Source organism: Castor canadensis, chromosome 4 (assembly GCF_047511655.1).
Source record: "Castor canadensis chromosome 4, mCasCan1.hap1v2, whole genome shotgun sequence".
NCBI classification, from domain to species: domain Eukaryota; kingdom Metazoa; phylum Chordata; class Mammalia; order Rodentia; family Castoridae; genus Castor; species Castor canadensis.
Genome location: NC_133389.1, coordinates 161,920,113 through 161,941,637, shown reverse-complemented (window position 1 = coordinate 161,941,637; position 21,525 = coordinate 161,920,113). Strand labels below are relative to the sequence as shown.

The 21,525-nt window shown below is 35.6% G+C and overlaps 1 protein-coding gene across 4 annotated transcripts in view; it reads right to left on the bottom strand.

The window, feature by feature from the left end:
- Nucleotides 1–20,164, bottom strand: part of Spag16 (sperm associated antigen 16) — a 985,522-nt gene extending 965,358 nt beyond the window's left edge. For 2 of the 4 annotated variants that reach the window (XM_074071654.1, XM_074071656.1), the window contains exons 1-3: nucleotides 19,697–20,157; nucleotides 8,378–8,424; nucleotides 6,360–6,455 (exon numbers count right to left, since the gene is read on the bottom strand). In XM_074071654.1, the coding sequence (XP_073927755.1) occupies nucleotides 6,360–6,455; nucleotides 8,378–8,424; nucleotides 19,697–19,817 (264 nt within the window). In that variant the 5' untranslated portion in view covers nucleotides 19,818–20,157. Of the gene's footprint in view, nucleotides 1–6,359; nucleotides 6,456–8,377; nucleotides 8,425–19,696 lie in introns of all 4 variants that reach the window. The other 2 variants (XM_074071657.1, XM_074071655.1) reach the window with 2 other exon arrangements.
- Nucleotides 20,165–21,525: the final 1,361 nt, after the last annotated feature.

The window sequence follows — 21,525 nt, the reverse complement described above, 5'->3', positions numbered from 1 at the left end:
GAGTCAAATTTGCCAAAATTGCTAAAATATATAGGAAAATGAATTGTAAAAAAAATTAACAAATTAAGGGAATAAAAGAAAAAAATTAAGATATAATTCAACATATGAAAAAGCATATTACAAGGGTAGATTATGGGAATGGCACGTATGTTGCCCATGATACCTGCCTGACTTTGCAATCACTGCTATATTTTAAAGTCTTGCATCATGATGAGTAACTACTCTTTCTTTTAGGGTATGGCTAACTCAAAGAATATGTTCATACTCTTTTTGAAATTCTTCTATAATTCAGTATATCCTGAGATGAATATTCCCTATTAAGTTTTCCCATCCTCTGTGTGATACTCAGAAATCCAGTTAGCATGTACTTGTATACAGACCAAAAGTTTGGCAGAAACAATATTGGTGATGGAACAGCAACACCACTGCATGTTATCTTACCCTACCATGCACACAATTATTTTCAAACTAGTCAGTAAGCTGGCTGGCTTTTTGAGGCATTTGTAGCTTTAATTCATTTAAAGCTACTATAATGTCATCAGCAGGAAGGAATGCCAAGGAAAATAAACAATGCATTTTTAAATGAAAGTTCTCCTCATTGCCGTATGTGTGACCAGTCTACTCAACTAATGTTTCTATGAAATACACTGAAGTGGAAGAGACAAACTTAACTGATAATGCCTTGAAGTTTACGTGGAGACCTTGATCACACCTAATTCTGAATCTATCATTATGATTTGGTGTTTAAATTCTAATCCATTTTGTTCTGCAAAGCCCACCAAATCACCAAACAAACATTTGTAAAATGTTACACTTTACCCAATCATTGATACAAAAATAAGCAGAAAAGTTCTATAATTTTAGGATCCAACAGGAGAATAGGTCGTTTATAGTTGACAAAAAAAAAAAAAAACAGTGGGGACAGTTTTAAAAGTGCCACTTAATTAAGCACAGGTGAAGCACACACTATTTTTCTAAGAATCATTATTTTTGTTTGTTTTTTGTCAGTACTGGGGTTTGAACTCAGAGCTTCATGCTTGCAAGGCAGGTACTCTTACCACTTGACCCACTCCACCAGCACTAGGTTCTATGTTTCATTTACTGGCAAATATAAATCTATCTTCTTCAGCAGTTAATTCTTAAATAATTCATCAAGAATAATTCATCGAAGTATCAGTGAATGAGTGCTTTTAATTCCAAAGGTGGTGAGCCTGTCAATTTCTTTCATTCTTTGCTAAACAGCACTTTTTTTGAAGGCAAGCATGGTATTATGTGTTAAGGACAGGAAGTAGTATGATTTAGTAATTGGGCTACTATCCTGGGTACAATCAAAAATTAAACTATTTCCTTCCCCAGAATTCAGCTTTCTGCTCCTCTATATTGCCTCTCCCTACCCACACTACCCCCACCCAGGAATTGTGGTTTTAGGGATTTGAGCTTTTAGGATTTCAACATTCAGGACTGTATCCTTCAGAATGATCATCAGCACTGAACAAAATGCTATCTTAACCCAAATCTGCACCAAAGAGGAAAAGCTGACTCATGCTCTAGATATAGTATCTTCAAGTGCAAAGACTCTGAGACAAGAGTGTGATTACATTGTTTGAAGGACAGTAAAGAGGACATCTTGCTCTTTCAACAGTATATAACACACTAAAAAAAAGAAAGAAAAAGAAATGTATGTCCTTTTTGATCCTTTTAATTGTTATTATTTTTAAGATACACTAACTCTGGTACCTTGATTTCTAGAAACACTATAGAAAAAATATTATCTGATGGAAGGAGATTGTACTACCACTCAATAATGGGAAAAAAAAGTCAGGGTCAGTTAACTGTTCTTAGAAATGAAGTCTGTTATAATACAGCCATGCCTGCTTGTTTACATACTGTCATAAATGCTTTTGCACTACATGAGACAGTTGACTAGTTCCCATAGACATTTTTATGGTCCCCAAAACCTGAAATATTTACCATTTTGACAAAACAACTTTAAATACCTAGACTAGAAAAATGGAAATATTTCAGCAAATAACATACAAAATTAGATAAAATCAGCTATATTACATAAATCAATGTGCAAACTAAGCCAAATAATGGGAATGTGATTGTTAATATTTCTTGTCAATTTGACTGGACTTAGAAGTACTTCAGAGATTAGTAACCCACACCTCTGGGTGTGTCTGTGAGAATGCTTCCAGATGCAGTCAGATCATGAATGCTCTCATCAAATTCAGGAAAGTTATATCCACTGATGGATTCAAAGTTTGAACAGACTATTGGGAGGTGGTATAACTGTGGAAAATAATGCCTGGTTGGAGAAAGTAGGTCACTAGAGAGTGTCTTTCGGGACTATGTCTTGGCCTGTCCCTTCCCTGTTATGGCTCCACCCTGTTTCTTGTCTACTATGATATGAGCTGTTCCATTCTGCCCTCCTCACCATGATGGAGTGAAGTATCTAAAATGTGAACAAAATAATTCTTTCTCCCCATAAATTGTTTATGGCAGGCATTCTGTAACAACAAGAAAGCTAACTAACACAGTTTCTTAAAATCTATGAAAGCATCATTGTCTCTCAAGTGCATTCATTTCTTCTCAACTGGTAAGAACTCACTGACTTATCTGTTGATCATTTGGTAAAGCAGGTCTACAGAAACTAGGTAGCAGACTTTCCTTCCTATTTCTTTTTCCTAACCTGGTAAATATGACAGACAAGATTACGTAGAATGAACAGAATGTTTACACAGAAATACACTGAGAAAAGAGGGTCTCTGTTTTCCTAACCTGGTAAATATGACAGACAAGATTAAATAGAATGAACAGAATGTTTACACAGAAATGCACTGAGAAAAGAGGGTCTCTGTTACCCCAAAATATCTTTCAAATGTGCTACACATAATTTAACACTAGTGTTTATTACTCATAGCTGCTTCATATGCATGAGTGGTGAACTGAGGCAAATTTGGGAAGCTGCAGAAAATCCTGACATTTGCAGGGTTTTATACTGATTATGTTGAAGCTTGAGCAGAATAATTTGGATTATCCTTGCTAAAATTATTGTAAGACTATTATATAACAATGTGCAGAACCCCTATACTAAGTGTCACGGGAGATGCCAAAGTAGCAGAGGACATTATATGCCTGCCTTCAAGTCTTTGCAGCATGGCACTTACCAGCACAGAAAACTATATGTAATTGTTAGGTAAGAGTATAATATTATGGCTGAAAACAAATAGCCATTACACAATAATAAATGCTGCCCTGGCCTCTTTGATCAATAACTTTGAAAATAACATCTGAGGATAAGGTGGAGGACAGTTGGAAGGAATTGGGAAAGTAGGAAAAAGAGGACAAAAAGATTGAATATAAGGTTTATCCACTCTAGTTTCTAAACACTTGTAAGGGCTGCTCAAAGGATGTTTGTATGTTTTGTTGTAATATGCAAGTAAGTCTTTGCTCTCAAAAAAAAGTTTTCCTTTCTAGCTCCTTCTGAACATATATGATGCGCACCTTAAAATAGCCACATAGAACAGAAATATAGTCACCTTAAGCTGCTATGATTTTTACTTGTACATTATAACATATATAATCCTGTATATATATATATATATATATATATATATATATATATATATATATACTTTATTCCATAGTGCAGCATTTATATACAATATACACACACTCCTAGTTAGAATGTGATCATAAATGTCTCTTTTATCTTAACATATAATTTTTCAACACATATTTGGTAAACATCCAAATATGGTTGGTATACACATTTGGTATGCACATATCTCATTATGACTTCAAAACTAAATTATGAGCACAAAAAATGTAAGCACTATAAGCCAGTCCTGAATTATAAAATAATACTCTACACCCATGAACCCCAAAATCTCTGACTACAAACAAAACTGGTCTAGCACAGTGAATTTTGTTTACAATGAAAGTCAAAGTTTGTCCTTTTCTAAGGACTGAAGTTTCTATAATCATGTTATGATCGCCAACAATAAAGATTTGCTATGTGAAAGGATACACGAAGAAAAAGAATACTTCTCTTGTCTTAGACAGGTCAACTCTTAAGTTGACTTTATAGGAGATAAGAAAGTTAATATAAAGAAAGCTAAAAGAAAACTCAAGGCAAGAAAAACAGCTGAGACAAAGAAAGGGGTGATGGTTTAGTCCCTTTTTTCTTAGTACCTTATGGAAAAATTACCAAAAATAAGGTTAGAAAGCTAGGCAGGAAGCATATCCAAAAGGCAAGGACTGGAGACATTGGGGATTCAAGTAAATAAGATATACATTTAAATTTTCACTTGGAAACACCTTTTAGGTAGGAGCAGAAGGAAGCACAGTACCAATAGCATTCAGATGAGAAAACACAGAATGTGGATCAGTGAAGGTGAGCAGAAGGAAATGCAAGATGCTGAGGGCTAAAAACTTATAGGACATAAGAAACAATTAAATGCTGAATTGCAAAGAAGTACTAAATCATATATCAAAATTAAGCAGCTTGATAAGCTCTGAACAATTCAGTGAGTTCCTCTGAAAACTGATATTGACTAGTGAGAAAAGAAAATAACATTAAAATCCAAGTGGTCTTAAAACACAAATTTTACTTTATTTAAGTTTTCATTTCACCAACTCCTTAATTCATATAAAGTCAACCATACGGCTTGTATAATCTGTAGGCAAGGCTGTGGGTACAAGAAGCCTGGTTCTTTAACTCAAATGTGCACATCAAGAGAATGCAACTCAATAGTGACTACCTACTATTTCATCATGACTTAGTAACTGAGCCTATATAAGGAATGAAAATTGTTTTATATATTTATTCATTAACATTAAAATATGCACGACCTTGCGTGAGGTCTCATGAGGTCAAAGTCTCAATAAAAAGAATATAAATTTACTAATCTTAGGCTAGTTTTTATATTATGTCAACATAATTCTTAGCAAGAAAAATATTTGATATTAATTCTTAATATATTTGATAATATCTTCAATACAGTTCTGCAAAACTTCTCAAAGTATATATGCAGAACATTTTAAACTCTTAAAAATTGATTGATGACTCCAAAGATCTTGTGTTTATGTGATTTCTTCTTAATTTCCCTAATAATTTCATGACTTTTTTTTACAGTGCTACAGATCAAACCCAGGGCTGTCATCATGCTAGGCTAGTGCTTTCCCACCAAGATCCCACCCCACACCCATCATGAACTTTTACTTGTGATACTTAAAGTGTTCATTCCTACTACATCCTCTGCCACAGAAGAAAATATATCTTGTTTATAACAGATATAAAAATATCATAACAAAAGAAAATTGACTTCATAAGCAATAAATAGTTTTTAAAACAGAAAGCTCATGCCACAATTCAAAGCAACATTCTAAAAACTGAAATACTATAAAAGAAAAAGCAAATAAAAATATAAAAGATTTACTTATGAACAAATGAATCCATTTTATAAAAGCCTGATTGGGCTAGGAGCATAGATCAAGTAGTAGAGTGTTATCTAGCAAGTGCAAGGTTCTGAGTTCAAACCCCAGTGCCACTAAAAAAAAAAAACCTTCCTAAACACAAATAAAAAAAGAAAAAACAAAATTTAAAAAGCCCTCTTCATTTGACTATGTAAAGCAACTAGTGAGGTGATGAGCAGTGAATAAACATAGTTGCACATCATTCAAAATCCTAAATTATTTTTCCTATAAATTACTACATTGAGATAGCCAACAGATTAAGAAGTCTGTAGTAAGAGGCCTCACTTCCCATCCTCAGGATACATTAGAAAATGCAGTTTACTATGAGCCAGAGCCCTTCATTTATAACAGAATGCAAACATCTTAGGCCTCATGAAGTCTTTGTTTTGATCTTTGGTTTTATAATCAAAAAGCATCCCCCATCATCTTCCTTAACAAAATTAGTGCAAGTGCCTCAGAAGAAGAAGAAAATGCCATAACATACTAAGCGTTCCTTGTACACTGAATACTTCCGTGAGAAACAAAGAAACAAAATGCATATAAAACCTAATTGTATAATCTCATATGATCCAAATTCTGAACATGATGTTGAAATGTTTTGGTCTAATTTCCAGTGAGATTAATCAGATAGAGTACTCAGGGAAGGTGTTACCTGTTGGAATGTCATGCAAGGGTTGCCATGATGTAGAAAATGACAATACAAAGAATAAATAAGACAGCTTACTTTAAGACTTGATGAAAAATAAATAAAACTGAAAAGGACAAAGTGGATAACAGAGATTAATTTAGTAAAGTATTTAAACTCTGAATAACTTCCTAAACTTCATATAAAAGTATTACTGTTAAACTATGGGTTACAATAGTTTCAAAATTCTCACCAAAATCTGAGTATCCGTATCCTGCTCTTGGACCATGTGAATTGTTTTTGCCAGATCTTCTTCACCTTCAGGAATGCTGAAATTGTCATCTGGTATCTAAATCACAGAGAAAGAGGTTAGGAAGAGTAAGCCCAAACATAAAGAACCATACAGCAGTTCTCTCATGGGAGAACTATCCATGAGGATATCTTCTAAGACGTTCTGCAGATGCCCCAAACTGTGTCTAGTACACAACATTACATATACTACATCATTTCCTTTACATACATACATATAATAAAGCTTAATTTATAAATAAAACACAACTAAAGATTAACAACAGTAACTAATAGTAAAATAGAACAATTATAAAGTACACTGCAATAAAATCTATTTAATATTTACGAACTGTTTCTCTTGGAGTTTTCTATTTAGTATTTTTGAATCACAATTTACTGTGGGTAACTGAAAACCACAGAAAGTGAAACGACAGATGTGGAAAGATTACTATATTTTATTACAGAAATAACTTTTCCTCAGAAACTAAAACATCAAAAAAATGTGATTCATAAGACGTCACATCATCCTAAAGATCTGTGAAACATGAATAATTAACAAGCAGACAACTGACTTCCTTGCAAATGTCATTCAAGGTCACTTCTAATAAACTCAAGATTAGTTTATGAGCAACTGCTTTTATCTGTAATGGAAAAAGTAGTTTATCAAAAAAATAAATAAATAAACTATCTAAATGCCACCAATCTCTCTCCATCCCAGGTTTTCTCCACCACTATTTTTGCATAGCAACTAGTCATAGTAAATCTCTAGTTTATTACAATATAATACTAAGTGTTAAAATCTTGGAAGAATGAAATGGACGGTGATTATAATAATGATAGCGAACGGATCACACTAAGGGGAGGTCACTAATGGGATAGGGAAGGTAAAAGAAGGAAGTAAAGAGGGTGAATATGGTTGATGTACTTTCTATACAGAATGAAATCACCGTAAGAGGACTAAGGTGGAAAGGAGAAAAGTGGAGGGGATGAACCAATTTTGGACACAATACATACATATATGGAAATGTCATAATGAAACTCTCTGCATAGAGATCTTAAACTAGGTATGTTTTTTAAAAAGGATGGGAAAGTAAAACAGGTCCTGTCTGGGGGTTGATTCTATAAGAAAAGGGTGAAGGGTGAATGTGGTGGAAATATGATGCACTTATGTATGAAAATAGAAAAACAGGACCTGCTTAAACTATCCTAAGAACGGGGAAAGGGGAATAAAGTAAAATGATAGAGAAGATGAATTCAACTGTAATGTATTATAAGCACTTCTGTAAATGTCACAATTTATCCCCAGTACAATGATAGCAAAAAATTTTTTTAAAAACACTATCCCCTGCTTCTTAGGTGCTGGCAACTACTTTTACTACTTTATAGTTAACTCATTCAGTAACTCCATATGATACAGATTATCTCCATTTTACCACAAGCCTGTCTCCCATGTTTGTCTTGTCTCTTACTCATCCAGGCCAAGCTTGCTTCCACAGTTTCATTCATACTTTCTGTTATCTAGAAGTGACTTTCTCCTCCAAATCGCACAAGTAATCATAGTAATTCATGGGGACAATTAATTAAAAGAAGCCTTGAAATACAGAAGCACAGTTCAGTTTGAATAAAAGCAAGAGGTCTGAGCTCCAACTGCATAGTAGGAATCTGGGAATCCCTGCCGAGAGCAGACTGGACAATGGAAAATAGTTCTTGGACAGAAATGACAGTCTATACCATGGGTCCAGAAGGTAGGAGACAGGGAGCTGAATCTGAAGAACTATTAATAGGAAACTCAAAAAATCCAGACGTGTCACCCAGTCAAAATGTTTGAACAGAATTTTACCATCTCACTCTTAACAAGCTTAAATGGGAAATTGAGTGCCTTTAAGGAAAAGAAATTTGCATATTTAAGAAAATAAAATGAACAGTTCATAAGAACAGCTAATATATTTATAAAACAAACACCTAGAATTAACAAATTACCTCTTCATATTCATAGTCGTCTTCGGATGCTTCAGTTATGGTGACCTCTGAGTATCTTGTCAAGTTTTAATCTCCAAAAATACAGTATAATGTTATTGCATTAAAATTTATTTGGCTTTAAAAGATAATATTATATCTGATTACCTCACTATGAAGTTTATAAATGAATACAATTTAATTTTCAAAAAAATTTCTAGACAAGCTATAAATTTAGACATAAATTATTTTAATTAGCATTATTATTTCATTGCCACCCAAACCCATGAAAAACCACATTTAGGTCTGACTACTATCAAGTGATTTCCAGTTATTGCTATCATAGAATTCCATACTCTCTTACATGGTATAAAGTTAGAAAAAGATAATAAAAATATTAATTTTTTTAAAGAGTATCTTAAACCACATTGAAATTTCAGAGCTCCTGAATTGATTATTCACAATGCAGTATGACTTCATTTGATACAAAACTTCATGAATAAACAAAATAAAAGGCACACCATTTTTAAACATAAGTGAAAAACACATTTCTATGTTTTTGTCAATAAAATTTATTAAATCTCTACACTTTAAATATCTCAAATTTTTAAATTCTTTTTAAACAAATATAAATTATACAGAAATCATAATTCCATTCAACATTATATAAGTGCTTAAGAAGTTAAATATCAACGAAAATGATCCTCACAAAAAAAAATTCTAAGAGCATTTTTATAAGACTTTCAAAAGTTGCAAGTTATTTTACCAACAAATAAAAACTTTAAGATAATATTTTATATTAAAAGAAATTACAATAAACACCAAAATTTTTTGGGTTTTTTTGGGGGGGAGCCAGGCATTGTCCTACAGTTTTCCATGTGCTAAATTATGTGATCCTCACTATGGAGCTAGGACTATTACTACCTCCACTTTTCAAATCAAGAAACAGAAGCACAATGTTCCAGAGCTAGGGCCAAATAAAGGGGAATTAGCCCTAGAAATTAAGGCTTCATTATGCTATATTGGCTTTCATATTCTATATTGGATCCTTGCACTGTATGAATACTCAAAGTACTTGCCAGTTATTTTCCACAGAGTTCTAAACTTCTAAATATATTCTCCTTACTCAGCTCCATCATAAATAATTGCTCCTCTCTGCCTGCTTTGTCCTATCACTTACAGGTAACACATAAGCCTACTTCAATTATGACCAAACCTCAGATACCAGGTATCTGTCAAAACAAAAAAAAAATGCTACTTAGACTCTACTTTGTAACTCAATTCACCCATATAAAATACTACAGAGAGTTAAGTACCTACTTCTATTGCTGCAGAAGAGTTTCCAATAGTTTTTACTCCACTGTCCTATAATCCCTTGCCTGCACCCTCCTTAGAGAACACCAGACCTCTAATAGCAATGCAGTCTGTTCGTTATTTTACCTTTATTAACACCCAACTTAAAGTCCTTCCAACATCTATCCAATTCTTCATTCCAAAACAACTCTGATTCCTTAAAACACTTCTATCTTAGCACTCTACTTCAGATACTAATCCCTATATTTGTTATTACTGCATAACTAACTTCTCAAAACTTGAGTCTTAAAAGTACAATAAGCAAATGCTGACATTTGCCACAATGTGGATGAGTTTCGATGACATTATGCTTAGTGAAATAAATGAGACACACAAAAATAAACACTGTTATGATTTCACATATATTTGGAAACTATAAAAAGTTCAATTCACAGAAATTGACAGTGTAGGGTGGTTACAAGAATGGAGGGGTGGAAGAAATGAGGAAAGACTGGTCAAAGAGCACACAATTACAAGACAAGTAAGTTCTAAAGACCTAGTATCAGCCATAGTGACTAGCTAATAATAACGTATTATATGATTGTTTGCAAAGAGTGTAAAATTTCATTATTCTCACCACACCAAAAAGAGGGATGGTTCTATATAAGGCAGACACATTAATTGGATGGATTGTGATAATCACTTGACACTTCACAATGTACTAGATGTGTGTATTGAAATATCACATTATAAAACTTTGAATCTATACAATTTATATACATCTCAATAAAGCTTAAAAAGGGAACAATAAGCATTTATTGTATCGTATTTCTTGTGGATCAAGAATTCATTAGCTGAATAGTCAGGTGTGGTAGCACACATCTATAATCCAGAGACGGAGTAGGAGGATTACAAGTATGAGACCAATCCAGGCAAAGGTAGCAAGACCCTATCTCAAAAACAAAAATACAAACAAAAGGGCTGGGGTGTGGTACAGAACGTGCCTGGGATAGACAACATAAGGAAGGAAGAGAGGGAGAGAGGGAATGAAGGAGAGAAGGAGGAAGGGAGGGAGGGAGGGAAGGAAGGAAGAAGAAAGGAAGGCAGGGATTCATTACCACTTAAGTGGAAGATTTTTTACTTAGGGTCTTTTGTGATGTCACAGTCAAGATGACAGCAAGGTGACAGTCATCTGAAGTCTGAACTAAGGTGTTCCAAGAGGACTTCCTGACTTTGTACTAGTTGTTTTCTGAATGCCTTAGTTTCTCCCCATGTGAGTCTCTGCATAGGCTGCTTAAGCATCTATAAGATACAGTGGCTAAATTACAGGCAGAATTATCAGTCCAAGAGTTGGAAGTCACAATATCTTTTATAACCAAGCCTTGGAAATCACACATCTTCATTTCTTCACTATATCAGCTACATAGATCAACCCTACATAGTATACAGGAACTATTCAAGAATATGAACAGATAGCTCAGTGATAAAACACTTGCCTTGCCTAGCATGTATGAGACCATGGGTTTGTTCACCAGCAACCCCCACCCCCTCCAAAAAAAATAAGGGGCATGAATACCAGGAGTGGGAAGTGCATCACTTTGGGGACGTGCTGGCTACCATACTGCCACATACTACCACACTTAAAAGAGGTAAAATATGCAAAGCATTGAAAATGGTGCCTGGCTCATAATAAATGTTACATAACTATTCGTTATTACTACTTTCCTCACTCTGGGAAGAGATGACTATCTATGGAGAAATCTCATAAATCTCTTACTTTCCCATAGGTTACAATGGATGGGTAAATAAAAGCCATGCTAAATTTCCCTCCAGTTATAGATTTATATTTGATGACACATTTTTATTTATTTCTATAAAATGTCCTGAAGTTCAGCTAAAGGAAGATAGCCTCTTTTCTATAGAAAGTATGCTCCATCTGAGACACAGCTAGTAGTCCTTTGAAAGTCTCCAGAAAGGCAGTGCCATCCTTTATATTCATACCACAATAAATTTCAAGAAGAAATAAATATTCCAAAATCTAGATGGGCTTTAAAATTATAAATAAGCCAACCACTGAGTACATGAGGAAGAGATGTTGCTGCACAGATTGTTGAACAAGGCAATTTAGAGAGGAAAAAGTGATTTGTTCTCAAAGTATTAGAAATATCAAACCATATTTGTAACTCCTACCCAACAAATATTGTAGGTAACATTGTTTAATTACTTATATTGATTCCCCACAATCAAAAAAAGATTATAAGGAAAATAACTACCATTTTATAAAGCATAATTGTATTTTCACAATAACCCTGTGAGATCAATTGACAAAGATGTAGTCATCTCTAAGGAAACTAAATCAAGGAAATTAAGAGATTTACCCAACATCAAATCATGGCAATGAACAACACAGGCAAGTTTCTTGAACATAAATGCCATGAATTTTCTACATCATACAACCTCTACAGTGACACAATAGGAATATGCATTTTTATTAATATCCTAGGTAATGAAGGCACGGATTTGTTTTCCAAGCTCTCAAGTACTGTGTTACTAATAGCTAAATCAAATCACTGAACTAACTCAATTTGAAAACCTGAAAGGAGGAAAAATACAAATAGTTATATGGACCTCAAGAATAATTTAACCAAGGTCAAAAAAATAATTTAACCAAAGTCAAGATATTAATAAGGAAAAGGCCCAAGTAGAGAATACAACACCCAAAACAGGAACAGATATACTCTTTGATATCTTTAAGTATCCAACATATGATCTGTACAGAAAATCTTCCTAAAAGTAATTTACCTTAAATACAATGTTGTAGTGTTTTTGAAGAAATAATTGTAGTTTGGCATGTATATTTGTATGCATCTGTCTTCTAGCCAGCTAGCAACCCATAGACAATGGCACAAACCAATCCTAAAGTGATTCTGTGGCAGTTTATGAATATGTATGCCATACTAAATATAAAAATAAATGAGTATGACACAGATCTCAAAAAACTAAACTTACAAAGAATCAATGACCCAGTAAAGAAATGGGCAAATGAACTGAAAAAATTCTCAAAAGAAGAAGTACAAATGACCAATAAACATGAGGAAATGCTCAACATCTTTGGCCACAAAGGAAATGAAAATCAAAACAACATTGAGATTCCACCTCACCCCAGTCAAAATGGCTAACACCAATAACACAGACAACAACAAATGCTGGTGAGGATGTGAGGGAAAAGGAACACTTCTACACTGCTGGTGTAAAGTAATTGCAACTGATATGGAAAGCAATATGGAGGTGCTTAAAAAACTAAATGCAGAACTACTATACAATTCAAAGTTACCACTTCTGAGCATATAACCAAAGGAATGTGCTCCAGGAAACGATAGAGCCACACGCACTCCATGTTTATTGCAATGCTATTCACAATAGTCAAGCTTTGAAAGCAGCCCAGATGCCTCATAACTGGTGAATGGATTAAGAAAATGTGGTATATATACACAATGAAGTTTTATTCAACTATAATGAAGAATTAAATTGTGTTGTTTGGAGGTAAATGGATGGTACTAGAGAACATCATGTTAAGCAAAGTTAAGCCAGGCACAAAAAGTCAAAGGTCACATGTTTTCCCTCATAAGTGGAAGCTAGACCTGTAAGTATATATATATTATATACATGATCATCTATATACACACACACACATATAGTGAGAAAGAATAAAATTACATTAGTGTGAGGGGACTACAGGAGGCAGGAGAGGAAAATACAATGTTAGAGAATGAAAAATATTGAAGCAACCCATTATATATGTGTATAATATAATGTACTATACCATAAGCTGTTGAATGTTAGAGGAGCATGATGACAGAGAAAGAATAAGTAATGAGGGGCTAATTTGATAAAAGGACAATATATACAGGACTGAAGTACCAAGGTGAAACTCCTTTGGACTATAAGTATACACTTAAAAAAACAAATAAAGGACAGTAGGATAGAATAGGTCTCTTCCAGAAGTAAGTACCAGTGGGAGGGGGTAGAACATAAGGAAAGGGGAAATGAGGGTGAAAATAGTAGATGTATTTTTTATTCATATGTGAAAACAGAAGAATGGAACCTGTTGAAATTGTTCTAAGAAGGGGGAGGGATGATGAAGGCAAATGATGGAAGGGGAGAATGTAAGATATATTATAAACATATGTAAATGCACAGTGTATCTGTATAACTACTATATGTTACTAATTTTTAAAAAAATAGCCAAATAAGTATGGAAATTAGAGGGGAAAGGGAAACAGTAGAACTAGGATAGGGAAAAGATGCAGGACATGATATAGCTCTCACTGACTTTTTCAACCATAAGTCACAGCTTTGATCCATGCTTCCCAGCAGTCAGGTAAAGATGGGGATATAATCAGATGCCAATTCAGCATCCACCCAGTGAAAACAGATGAGTGTCTCAGCAGATGTACAGCATTTTCTGGTTCCAAAGCCTCAGAGAAATTACACTCTTGGGTTCACATAAAGAGAACACTCTATTGTACAGATATTGATCCCCTTGAGCCTTGGGAAAGCCTGATAGACACACTGAAGAAGAATCTGATAGAACACCATGTGTGAAAAAGCTCTTGTTTGGACAGCAATCTTGCCAGAATAGAAAAGGGCAATTCATCAACAATTGTCTGAAAGATAAAACCCTTTACTCTGCTTCTCCTTTTAATGAGCAACTTTCTCATCTGTAATTTAATCTCTTAGATGATCCTACACTCTAGAAAACATCTATACAATTAAGCTGGTCACAGTTCTCATACAGAGCTGCTTTTCCACTGGGAAAAAATGAGCTAGCATTCTGGCGCAACATCAGCTTCATAATGCCAATCTGGCTATGAGCCCTTCCACAATTCCCTTCCCTGTATCTGCCCAGTATTCCTTCAAAGAGCATAGTTGAATGATTATTCCAAAATTCACTTTTTTCCACCTTCAGATCTTATTCTTCCCTTTCTGCCTGTTTGAACTTGACTGTGCCTACTTTTCTAGTCTGCTCTTATTCAAGGTACTTTTTGTGGTTCCCTTTGCTGCCTGCTCTGAAGCCACAACCCACAGCTGTTATTCCCCTGAAACATAATCACCATGGGTGAACTAACAGATACTTTCTGCACTAGCCAAATCTATAGTAGATCCTGACATTGTAGATCCTACCACAAAATCAGACTATGTAACACCTACATTGAAACCTTCACAGCAACTCTTTGGCTCAGAGATGCAATCAGCTGAACAGATAGAACAGAGCCTGAGGTGACCGCTGGTATGATGAGGTCACAAACAATGTTCTGCACAAGGACTAGAGCCAGAAACCAATGAAAAATTTTGGGAAGTGAGCAGTGTATAAAGCTCCGTATACTGGTTTCTTCTGTGATGCATTTGTAGGTCTGATCATAGCCAGCAGCAGCATCATTATTAAGAACTAAAGTGAAACACAGCTAATTATATTTTACATAATTTTCCCAGAGATACTACAGACAGAAGTCACTTTGCAATGTTTGCTATGACTTCAGAGCCAATGTTCAGAGACAATCTAAAGTCTAGATTGTCTACTTTCCAAACTGAAAAAGTACTACAAGTAGCAAACATTACAGTTATCTTCCCTTTCTTAGGAAAGTTAACTGAATAATACAGTCCAAAGGAATAATACATTCCTCATTGCTGTTTGCTCCCTGCAGTCTTTACCACTGAGTCTTCATGAGGTCTCAGAATTCTTATTAGTGCCATATCCTGTGGAGCCAGTGCCAATTCAACAGAATTGTAAAGAGTAAAAATGTTCTGGCCAATCCTGTCCTAGACAGCTGTCACATATCTTTTATCTCAGAAGCTGGAAAATACCTTTCTTTCAATACGTAAGACTCATAGCTCTTTCTAATGGTGGGTAGTGGTATAAATCTTTCCAACTTCTAAGCCAGGAGATCCAAAGGTGGGCTGTACATATTATATTTCTAACTGAAAATATATTTTGTTTAGTTGTTTTTGAAACAGGGTCTTGCTATGTTGTTCAAAATGGCTTCAAATTCGCTAAGAAGCTCAGACTAGCTTTGAACCAATGCTCCTCCTGCCTCAGCATCCCAAGTGGTGGGAATACAGGTATGTACCACCACGCCCAGCTCCATCTGAAAAAATAAAAGCAAGAAGTTTTGTCCACAACCTTATTACTCCATTTATAGTCCTTAGACCAGCAGCATCTGGAGCTTGTTAGCAATGCTGAAACTCAGTCCTCACCTAAATTAACTGCACTATAAGCTTCATTTAAAGATCCATAGGTAATTCATATGCACATTAAAGTTAGCCTAGACTGGAAGACACAGAACAAAACTCAACTTCTTCTCTCTAAATAGTCTACAACTTTCAAAGATGTAATATTCAACACTCTGGATTTGGTAACATGGTTCATGATCTAGACTCTACATTCAGGTTGTCTATCCTTTTGAATATATGTAGGAGACATATAGTCTAATATCTAAGAACTTATGGACAAATTAAGTTTTCAATGATAACAAAATATACTATTTCAGTACATAGTGATTATTAAGAATTTAAAAAATATCTTTTCACTTAATAGTATTAAAATTTCAGAGAGGCACAATTTATAACAGAAGAAAAAGAGGATATCTAAGGAATTATTAAAGAATGAGGAAGGAAAGAAGGAAGGGAGGGAGGGAGGAAGGAAGGAAGGAAAGAAGAAAGGAAGGAAACCTATAAAGCCATTATATTAGTTTCCTATTTTTTTTCACTTATTCAATTACAATGTTTATTTTCATAAAATAAAATATTTTTAAAAAACAAAATTATAAAAAGCAAAAATAATAAAAGTTCAATTTCAATTAAAATTATCAGTGAACATTACTACTGCAGTGAGATGGCTAGAATTTTCACTTAAGAAGAAAAATGTGCATCTGAGATAGGGCATAAGTCTATCTGTTATCGCCCTATTTCAGGGTTTGGAATCCTTAATTTTGCAGCTGCGGACTTTAGCATGCATCCATAGCTGATTACCCTCAAAAGACTGGCTTAAACTTGCTCACCCTTGAGAAATTACTGTTGGGGACAGAACAGACTTTTGAAGTGGCCATCAATCTTACATCCACAATCTAAGAAGCCAGATTCGCAGTGTTAGAATGCATAGAAAGATGAAATAATCAAAGCCAGCTTAGGGGAACAGAGTCAGAGTAAAGGGAGGTAAGTAACAAAACAATCCCTTGAGAACTGTACTTTCCTACAGCCCCGTCATTCCATGATTCTTTCTTCAACAAGGTCCTTCTTTAGACACATAACAACAAAATCAATTAACCTCTAGCTTTCTTATTACAGATCAATCTCAGCCTACATCTGCCAACTGGAATTGGGCACTCCACTTATCTATAGCTGCACCTGAATCATCAGCCCTAGTCACTAGTACAACTGAAAACCACACTCAAGTTGTGTTGACTTCTAACAGAGGATTCATTCCCAAAAAGACAACCATCCTTCTTTCCAAGTACTACACTTACCTGGCTTGTACATAAGCTTGTTCAAAGTACACTTTATGCATGTATGGAATTATCACATTTAAATTTCCTTATATTATTAATGTGTGCTAATTCAAAAATTAATTTTTTAAAAATCTAGCCTTATATTTTATAATATTTCAGATATTTTCCCATGAAGAATTCTATGGGGGATTCATGTACACTGTAACTAGATTTTTTTAAAGCTCTTGTGAAAGCTAAGGTAAGAATCATGACATGTATGTTGTATCTAACCTTGGGGAAGTTTAAAACATGAAAGCAATGATATAGTGAAGTTCTTCAGAAGAGAAACAGATGCCACTGTTAAACCGAGGCAGTTGCAAGGAAGGGGTGTTGCTTTTTCCTGAGCATGCTCTGGGCCATTACAAGATAGCGAGGCCTTCATTAATGAAAGCACTCCCCTATGATGAACCTTGGCTGCATCTTGTTTGGGTCACACTTGTCTATCAATGTCACTTATGCCTGAATGTTTAAGAGCAGAAAACTGGGTGATTTCCTGGAGAATTCAGGTCAACCTTTGAAGGCTTTGCCCAATACTGATATCTCATTGTCTCATGTACTAGAGTATCAAATCAGTCATAACTTAGGGGCCAAATGAAGTAGATTAAAGGTGATAAGTAGATGTGAAAAGTAGAGGATGTCAGATTTCTAATTCATTTGTCCATATTATAACTTCTATTTATCCACCAAAGTAGTTCAATCAAATTACCTGAGTGCCAAAGACTTTTAACCCAAGGAAGTCTCACTTCCGCAACTATCATAATTGCTTTAAGAAACAATGTCAAAAAACGTTATACCATCAACTCTTAATTATGCATGTGAAGAGAGGTCAGGATACAGAGATAATTGGTGCTCACAAGTAATCCTCAAACTTCATTTAAACTAAGAGTTAAAGCCTCTCCTGTGGCTAAACATCTTTCCTGAACATTGAATATAGAAAAATTGACTGGTTAAATGTTTAACTTTGCTATCCCCTGACAATCCTTTGATTGAAACACAAAATAGTAATTAGTCAACCAAAAAAGAAATGAAAGAAAAGCCAAGGGGCTAAATAATTCACAAACTGGGTAATAAAATCCTGAAAAGTTAAAATTGCTTACATTTGTAGATGTGATTATTTGAAGTAGTCTTTGTAAGACAGGTGTGCAAAGTGCTACATGTTGGTAGTTTTGGTTCAGTGATCTCCCTGCAAATTAAGGAAACCTGACTTTCATTGTTGAAAGTTTTATTATGCTGCAATCCTACCATATATTTCACAAAGATGCTTGCAAAAAGTTGTAACCCTGTATTAGTGTCATGTTGACAACAAAATGATCCATAGAAATCTTTTAATGCAAACAAAATGACAAGACACTTGGCTGTCACTCACTAGCAACACTACACAACTTTATACTTGATGTTGATGAGTTCAGAAAGAATTAAAAAGGAGTATTACTGGAAATGATAGAGACCCTCATTTATAACACTAAAGTACCATATACTTCATTCAAAATTATTTCAAACTATTCACTTACATTCCTATAAAAATCATTTTTTGCATCCAATAAAACAGGACATAGCTTCTGTAACATTGCCACTAAATTCTTCAAGCCTTCCTAAAACATGGATCTGAGCAGGGGCAGGGTAATCGGCTTGCCAAAGCTCACAAAATGAATCATTGCTGGAGCTCTGTAATCTTGAGCGAAAAGTGGAGGAGGATTATAATTGGACAAGAAATCAGGGAGATTTGGGAGTTTCACTGACATATTTAGGAATAAAATCGGTTAAGAAACCTTCCCAATCTCTCCTGTATAATTACTCTATATACCTAGAGAGGGGACCTCTAAAGTCTTACAAAGAAACAGTGAACCTAATTATCCACATACGGATATTGATGTTTCTAGTACTTCCATTAACATCCACTCATCACTATCTGCTTTCTTCCTAACACTACTTGTCAGCTCATCAGGTCATTCCGTAGCGCAAGAAAAAAAATTAAGTCATTAGTAGTAGTAGTGGTATTTAATAGTCAGAATTGAAACTACCCAGCAAGGTAATGCTGCTGAGACAAACCAAATCTTATCACTTGACAGCTGGGAGATGGAGTCTGAGCCCAATGACAATGACAAAGGTCTTTCCTTGGCCTCCCAACGTTCTCCACTGAATGTATTGCGAAGGTATTCGGAAAGGTGGAGGACTTTTTTAAGAAAACGACTAAGTGTGAGGAGGTCTGAATCACTTTGTTGCGTGGTCTTAACATAAACAGCAACCTTCGATCCCAAAGGAACTGTTAACTGAGTACGAGTTCCTGGAAGGTCTCCCAACTCTTCCAAGATGAACTCCTGAACCAAGGCTCCTAAAAGGAGAATTCGGGGTCGAGGGAGCTATGCGGGGACTGCGGTGGCAAGGGTCCCCCTGGGGGCCCAACGGCCAGCGGCCAGCTGGACGGAGCCCCCACAGAGCCCTGAGGCCGCCCCAGCCCGAGACCACCACGGCGGACCCCGCAGGCCGCGCTCCGCGGGAAGGATACGCTCCAGGTAGTAGGCGCCCTCGGTGGCCACCGCGTCCGTCGTGTCCCCGGTGGTCGTCAGACCCAAGGCCTCCTCCAGGACCCGCAGCGTAGAGCTGCGTGTCCCCTCCTGAACGGCCATCTGAGGTACTGGGGACCTGGCAGCCCCTTGGTCGTCTCGACGGCCCACGCAGCTCTCGCGATATCCCGGCACCCCTTCTCCTTCCCGAGGCCGGCATCCAAGCTGACCAGGGCCCTCCGCGTTCCTCGGTTGCCACAGCAACCGTTGCCTAGTTGCTGTAAATCTGGACGCAGCTGCTGGAGTGGACCGGAAGCCAGCAGCAGCGGGCCGCTTGGTTTTCTTCCACTTTGACACTCTCGTTTCTTTGGTAAATTGCCATTTCTTTGTTCTTACATGCCCATTATCAGTCCCCGAATTTTAGATGTTCAGAGAGTCCCAAGTGTTCCCAGGGAAAATTCCTAGAAAAGAGAAAAATACTCCGTGCCTGGAGGAAGGGTGGAAAAAAAAAAAAGTTCTAGAATTAGGAAATTGACAGGCTAGACCAGGAAAGCTACCAAATGCTCCTCAGACGCTTAGCAATGATTAGGGGTGGTCACCTAAGTCAATCCCTTTCTTGACAATCTTTAATGCATTTTTCTGGACATCTGTTTTGACTTTGGTTTCATACATAGGGACTTGAAATAGTCCCAGCAGCATCACTTTGTAGCATCGATTTTTGCAAGGTAAAGTCACTTCCATAAAAACTGTGATATAAAAATGGACCTATGTAATGTGTATTAATAGGTATTTGTCCAATCCTGGGTAGTCCTATTGCTATGACAGGTTTATATCGTGTGTATATTGTGTATTTTGTGTATCAGAAGCATCAGCAGGGCCCTTTTCAAGGCAAGTTCTTTTTTATATTCGACATTTCTCGATGAATACTTGGTGCTAAAAAGTGTCTCTATAAAAATCTTTCCATTTATTGCCAAAAAGTACTGGTGACTTTTAAAGGAGGTGATTGGGAACCTGCATGCTGGAGCCAAAGAAGCTGCCTGGTTACACGACTGAGTAGCTGTGAAACCTTGGGCAGACTACTTTAACGCCTCTAGACCTCAGTTTCGTCCTCTGTAAAATGAGGACGATCATATTACCTCCCTCAAAACAAATAAAGCATTAAGAACTTCATAGAAACATAATAGCACTAAGAAATATTAGCTATTTCTGTTAAATTTGATTGCTTTATTTTCCATAGAATAATAAAGGATCACATTTACACCTAATTGTTGGAAAGGTCCTTCCTGATATTTATTCTTTTACTAACCTACTCTTTGTACTTGACTTCTCACATCAAGCATATTCTGATTGTTTGTTAAATGCAAGGAACAATTACAGAGGGCTGAAAATACAGGAGAGGAATTCTGAAGCTAGGGAATCTACTGCTTTTATAGAAAGTCTCTTTATTTCAGAAGGAGGCATTGCCTCATCCTTGAAGGTTGTTCCCTATAAACCTATCCTTGACAAATGACCTGGGTAAGGAATTGTCTGGGCCTTGTATTTTTGGCATACTCAGCAAGACAGGCAGATGCATGAGGAAACTGCAGAGGAGGGTCGTTCAGAATAATTAATATTTACTTTGACTTTTTTTGGTCTGTTACAAGGGTTCTTCTTAGTTTTTAGATATGTCATCTTCTACAAATAGGTTTTATCCTAGCCCTTCATTATTACTTTAAATAATTTAATCTCTCTGAATTTTAGTTTCCTATGCTCTAAAAAGATTTTAATAACTACATTACAAAATATAAAGACTAAATGAAATAAAATATGCAAAAAGCACTATCATAACATC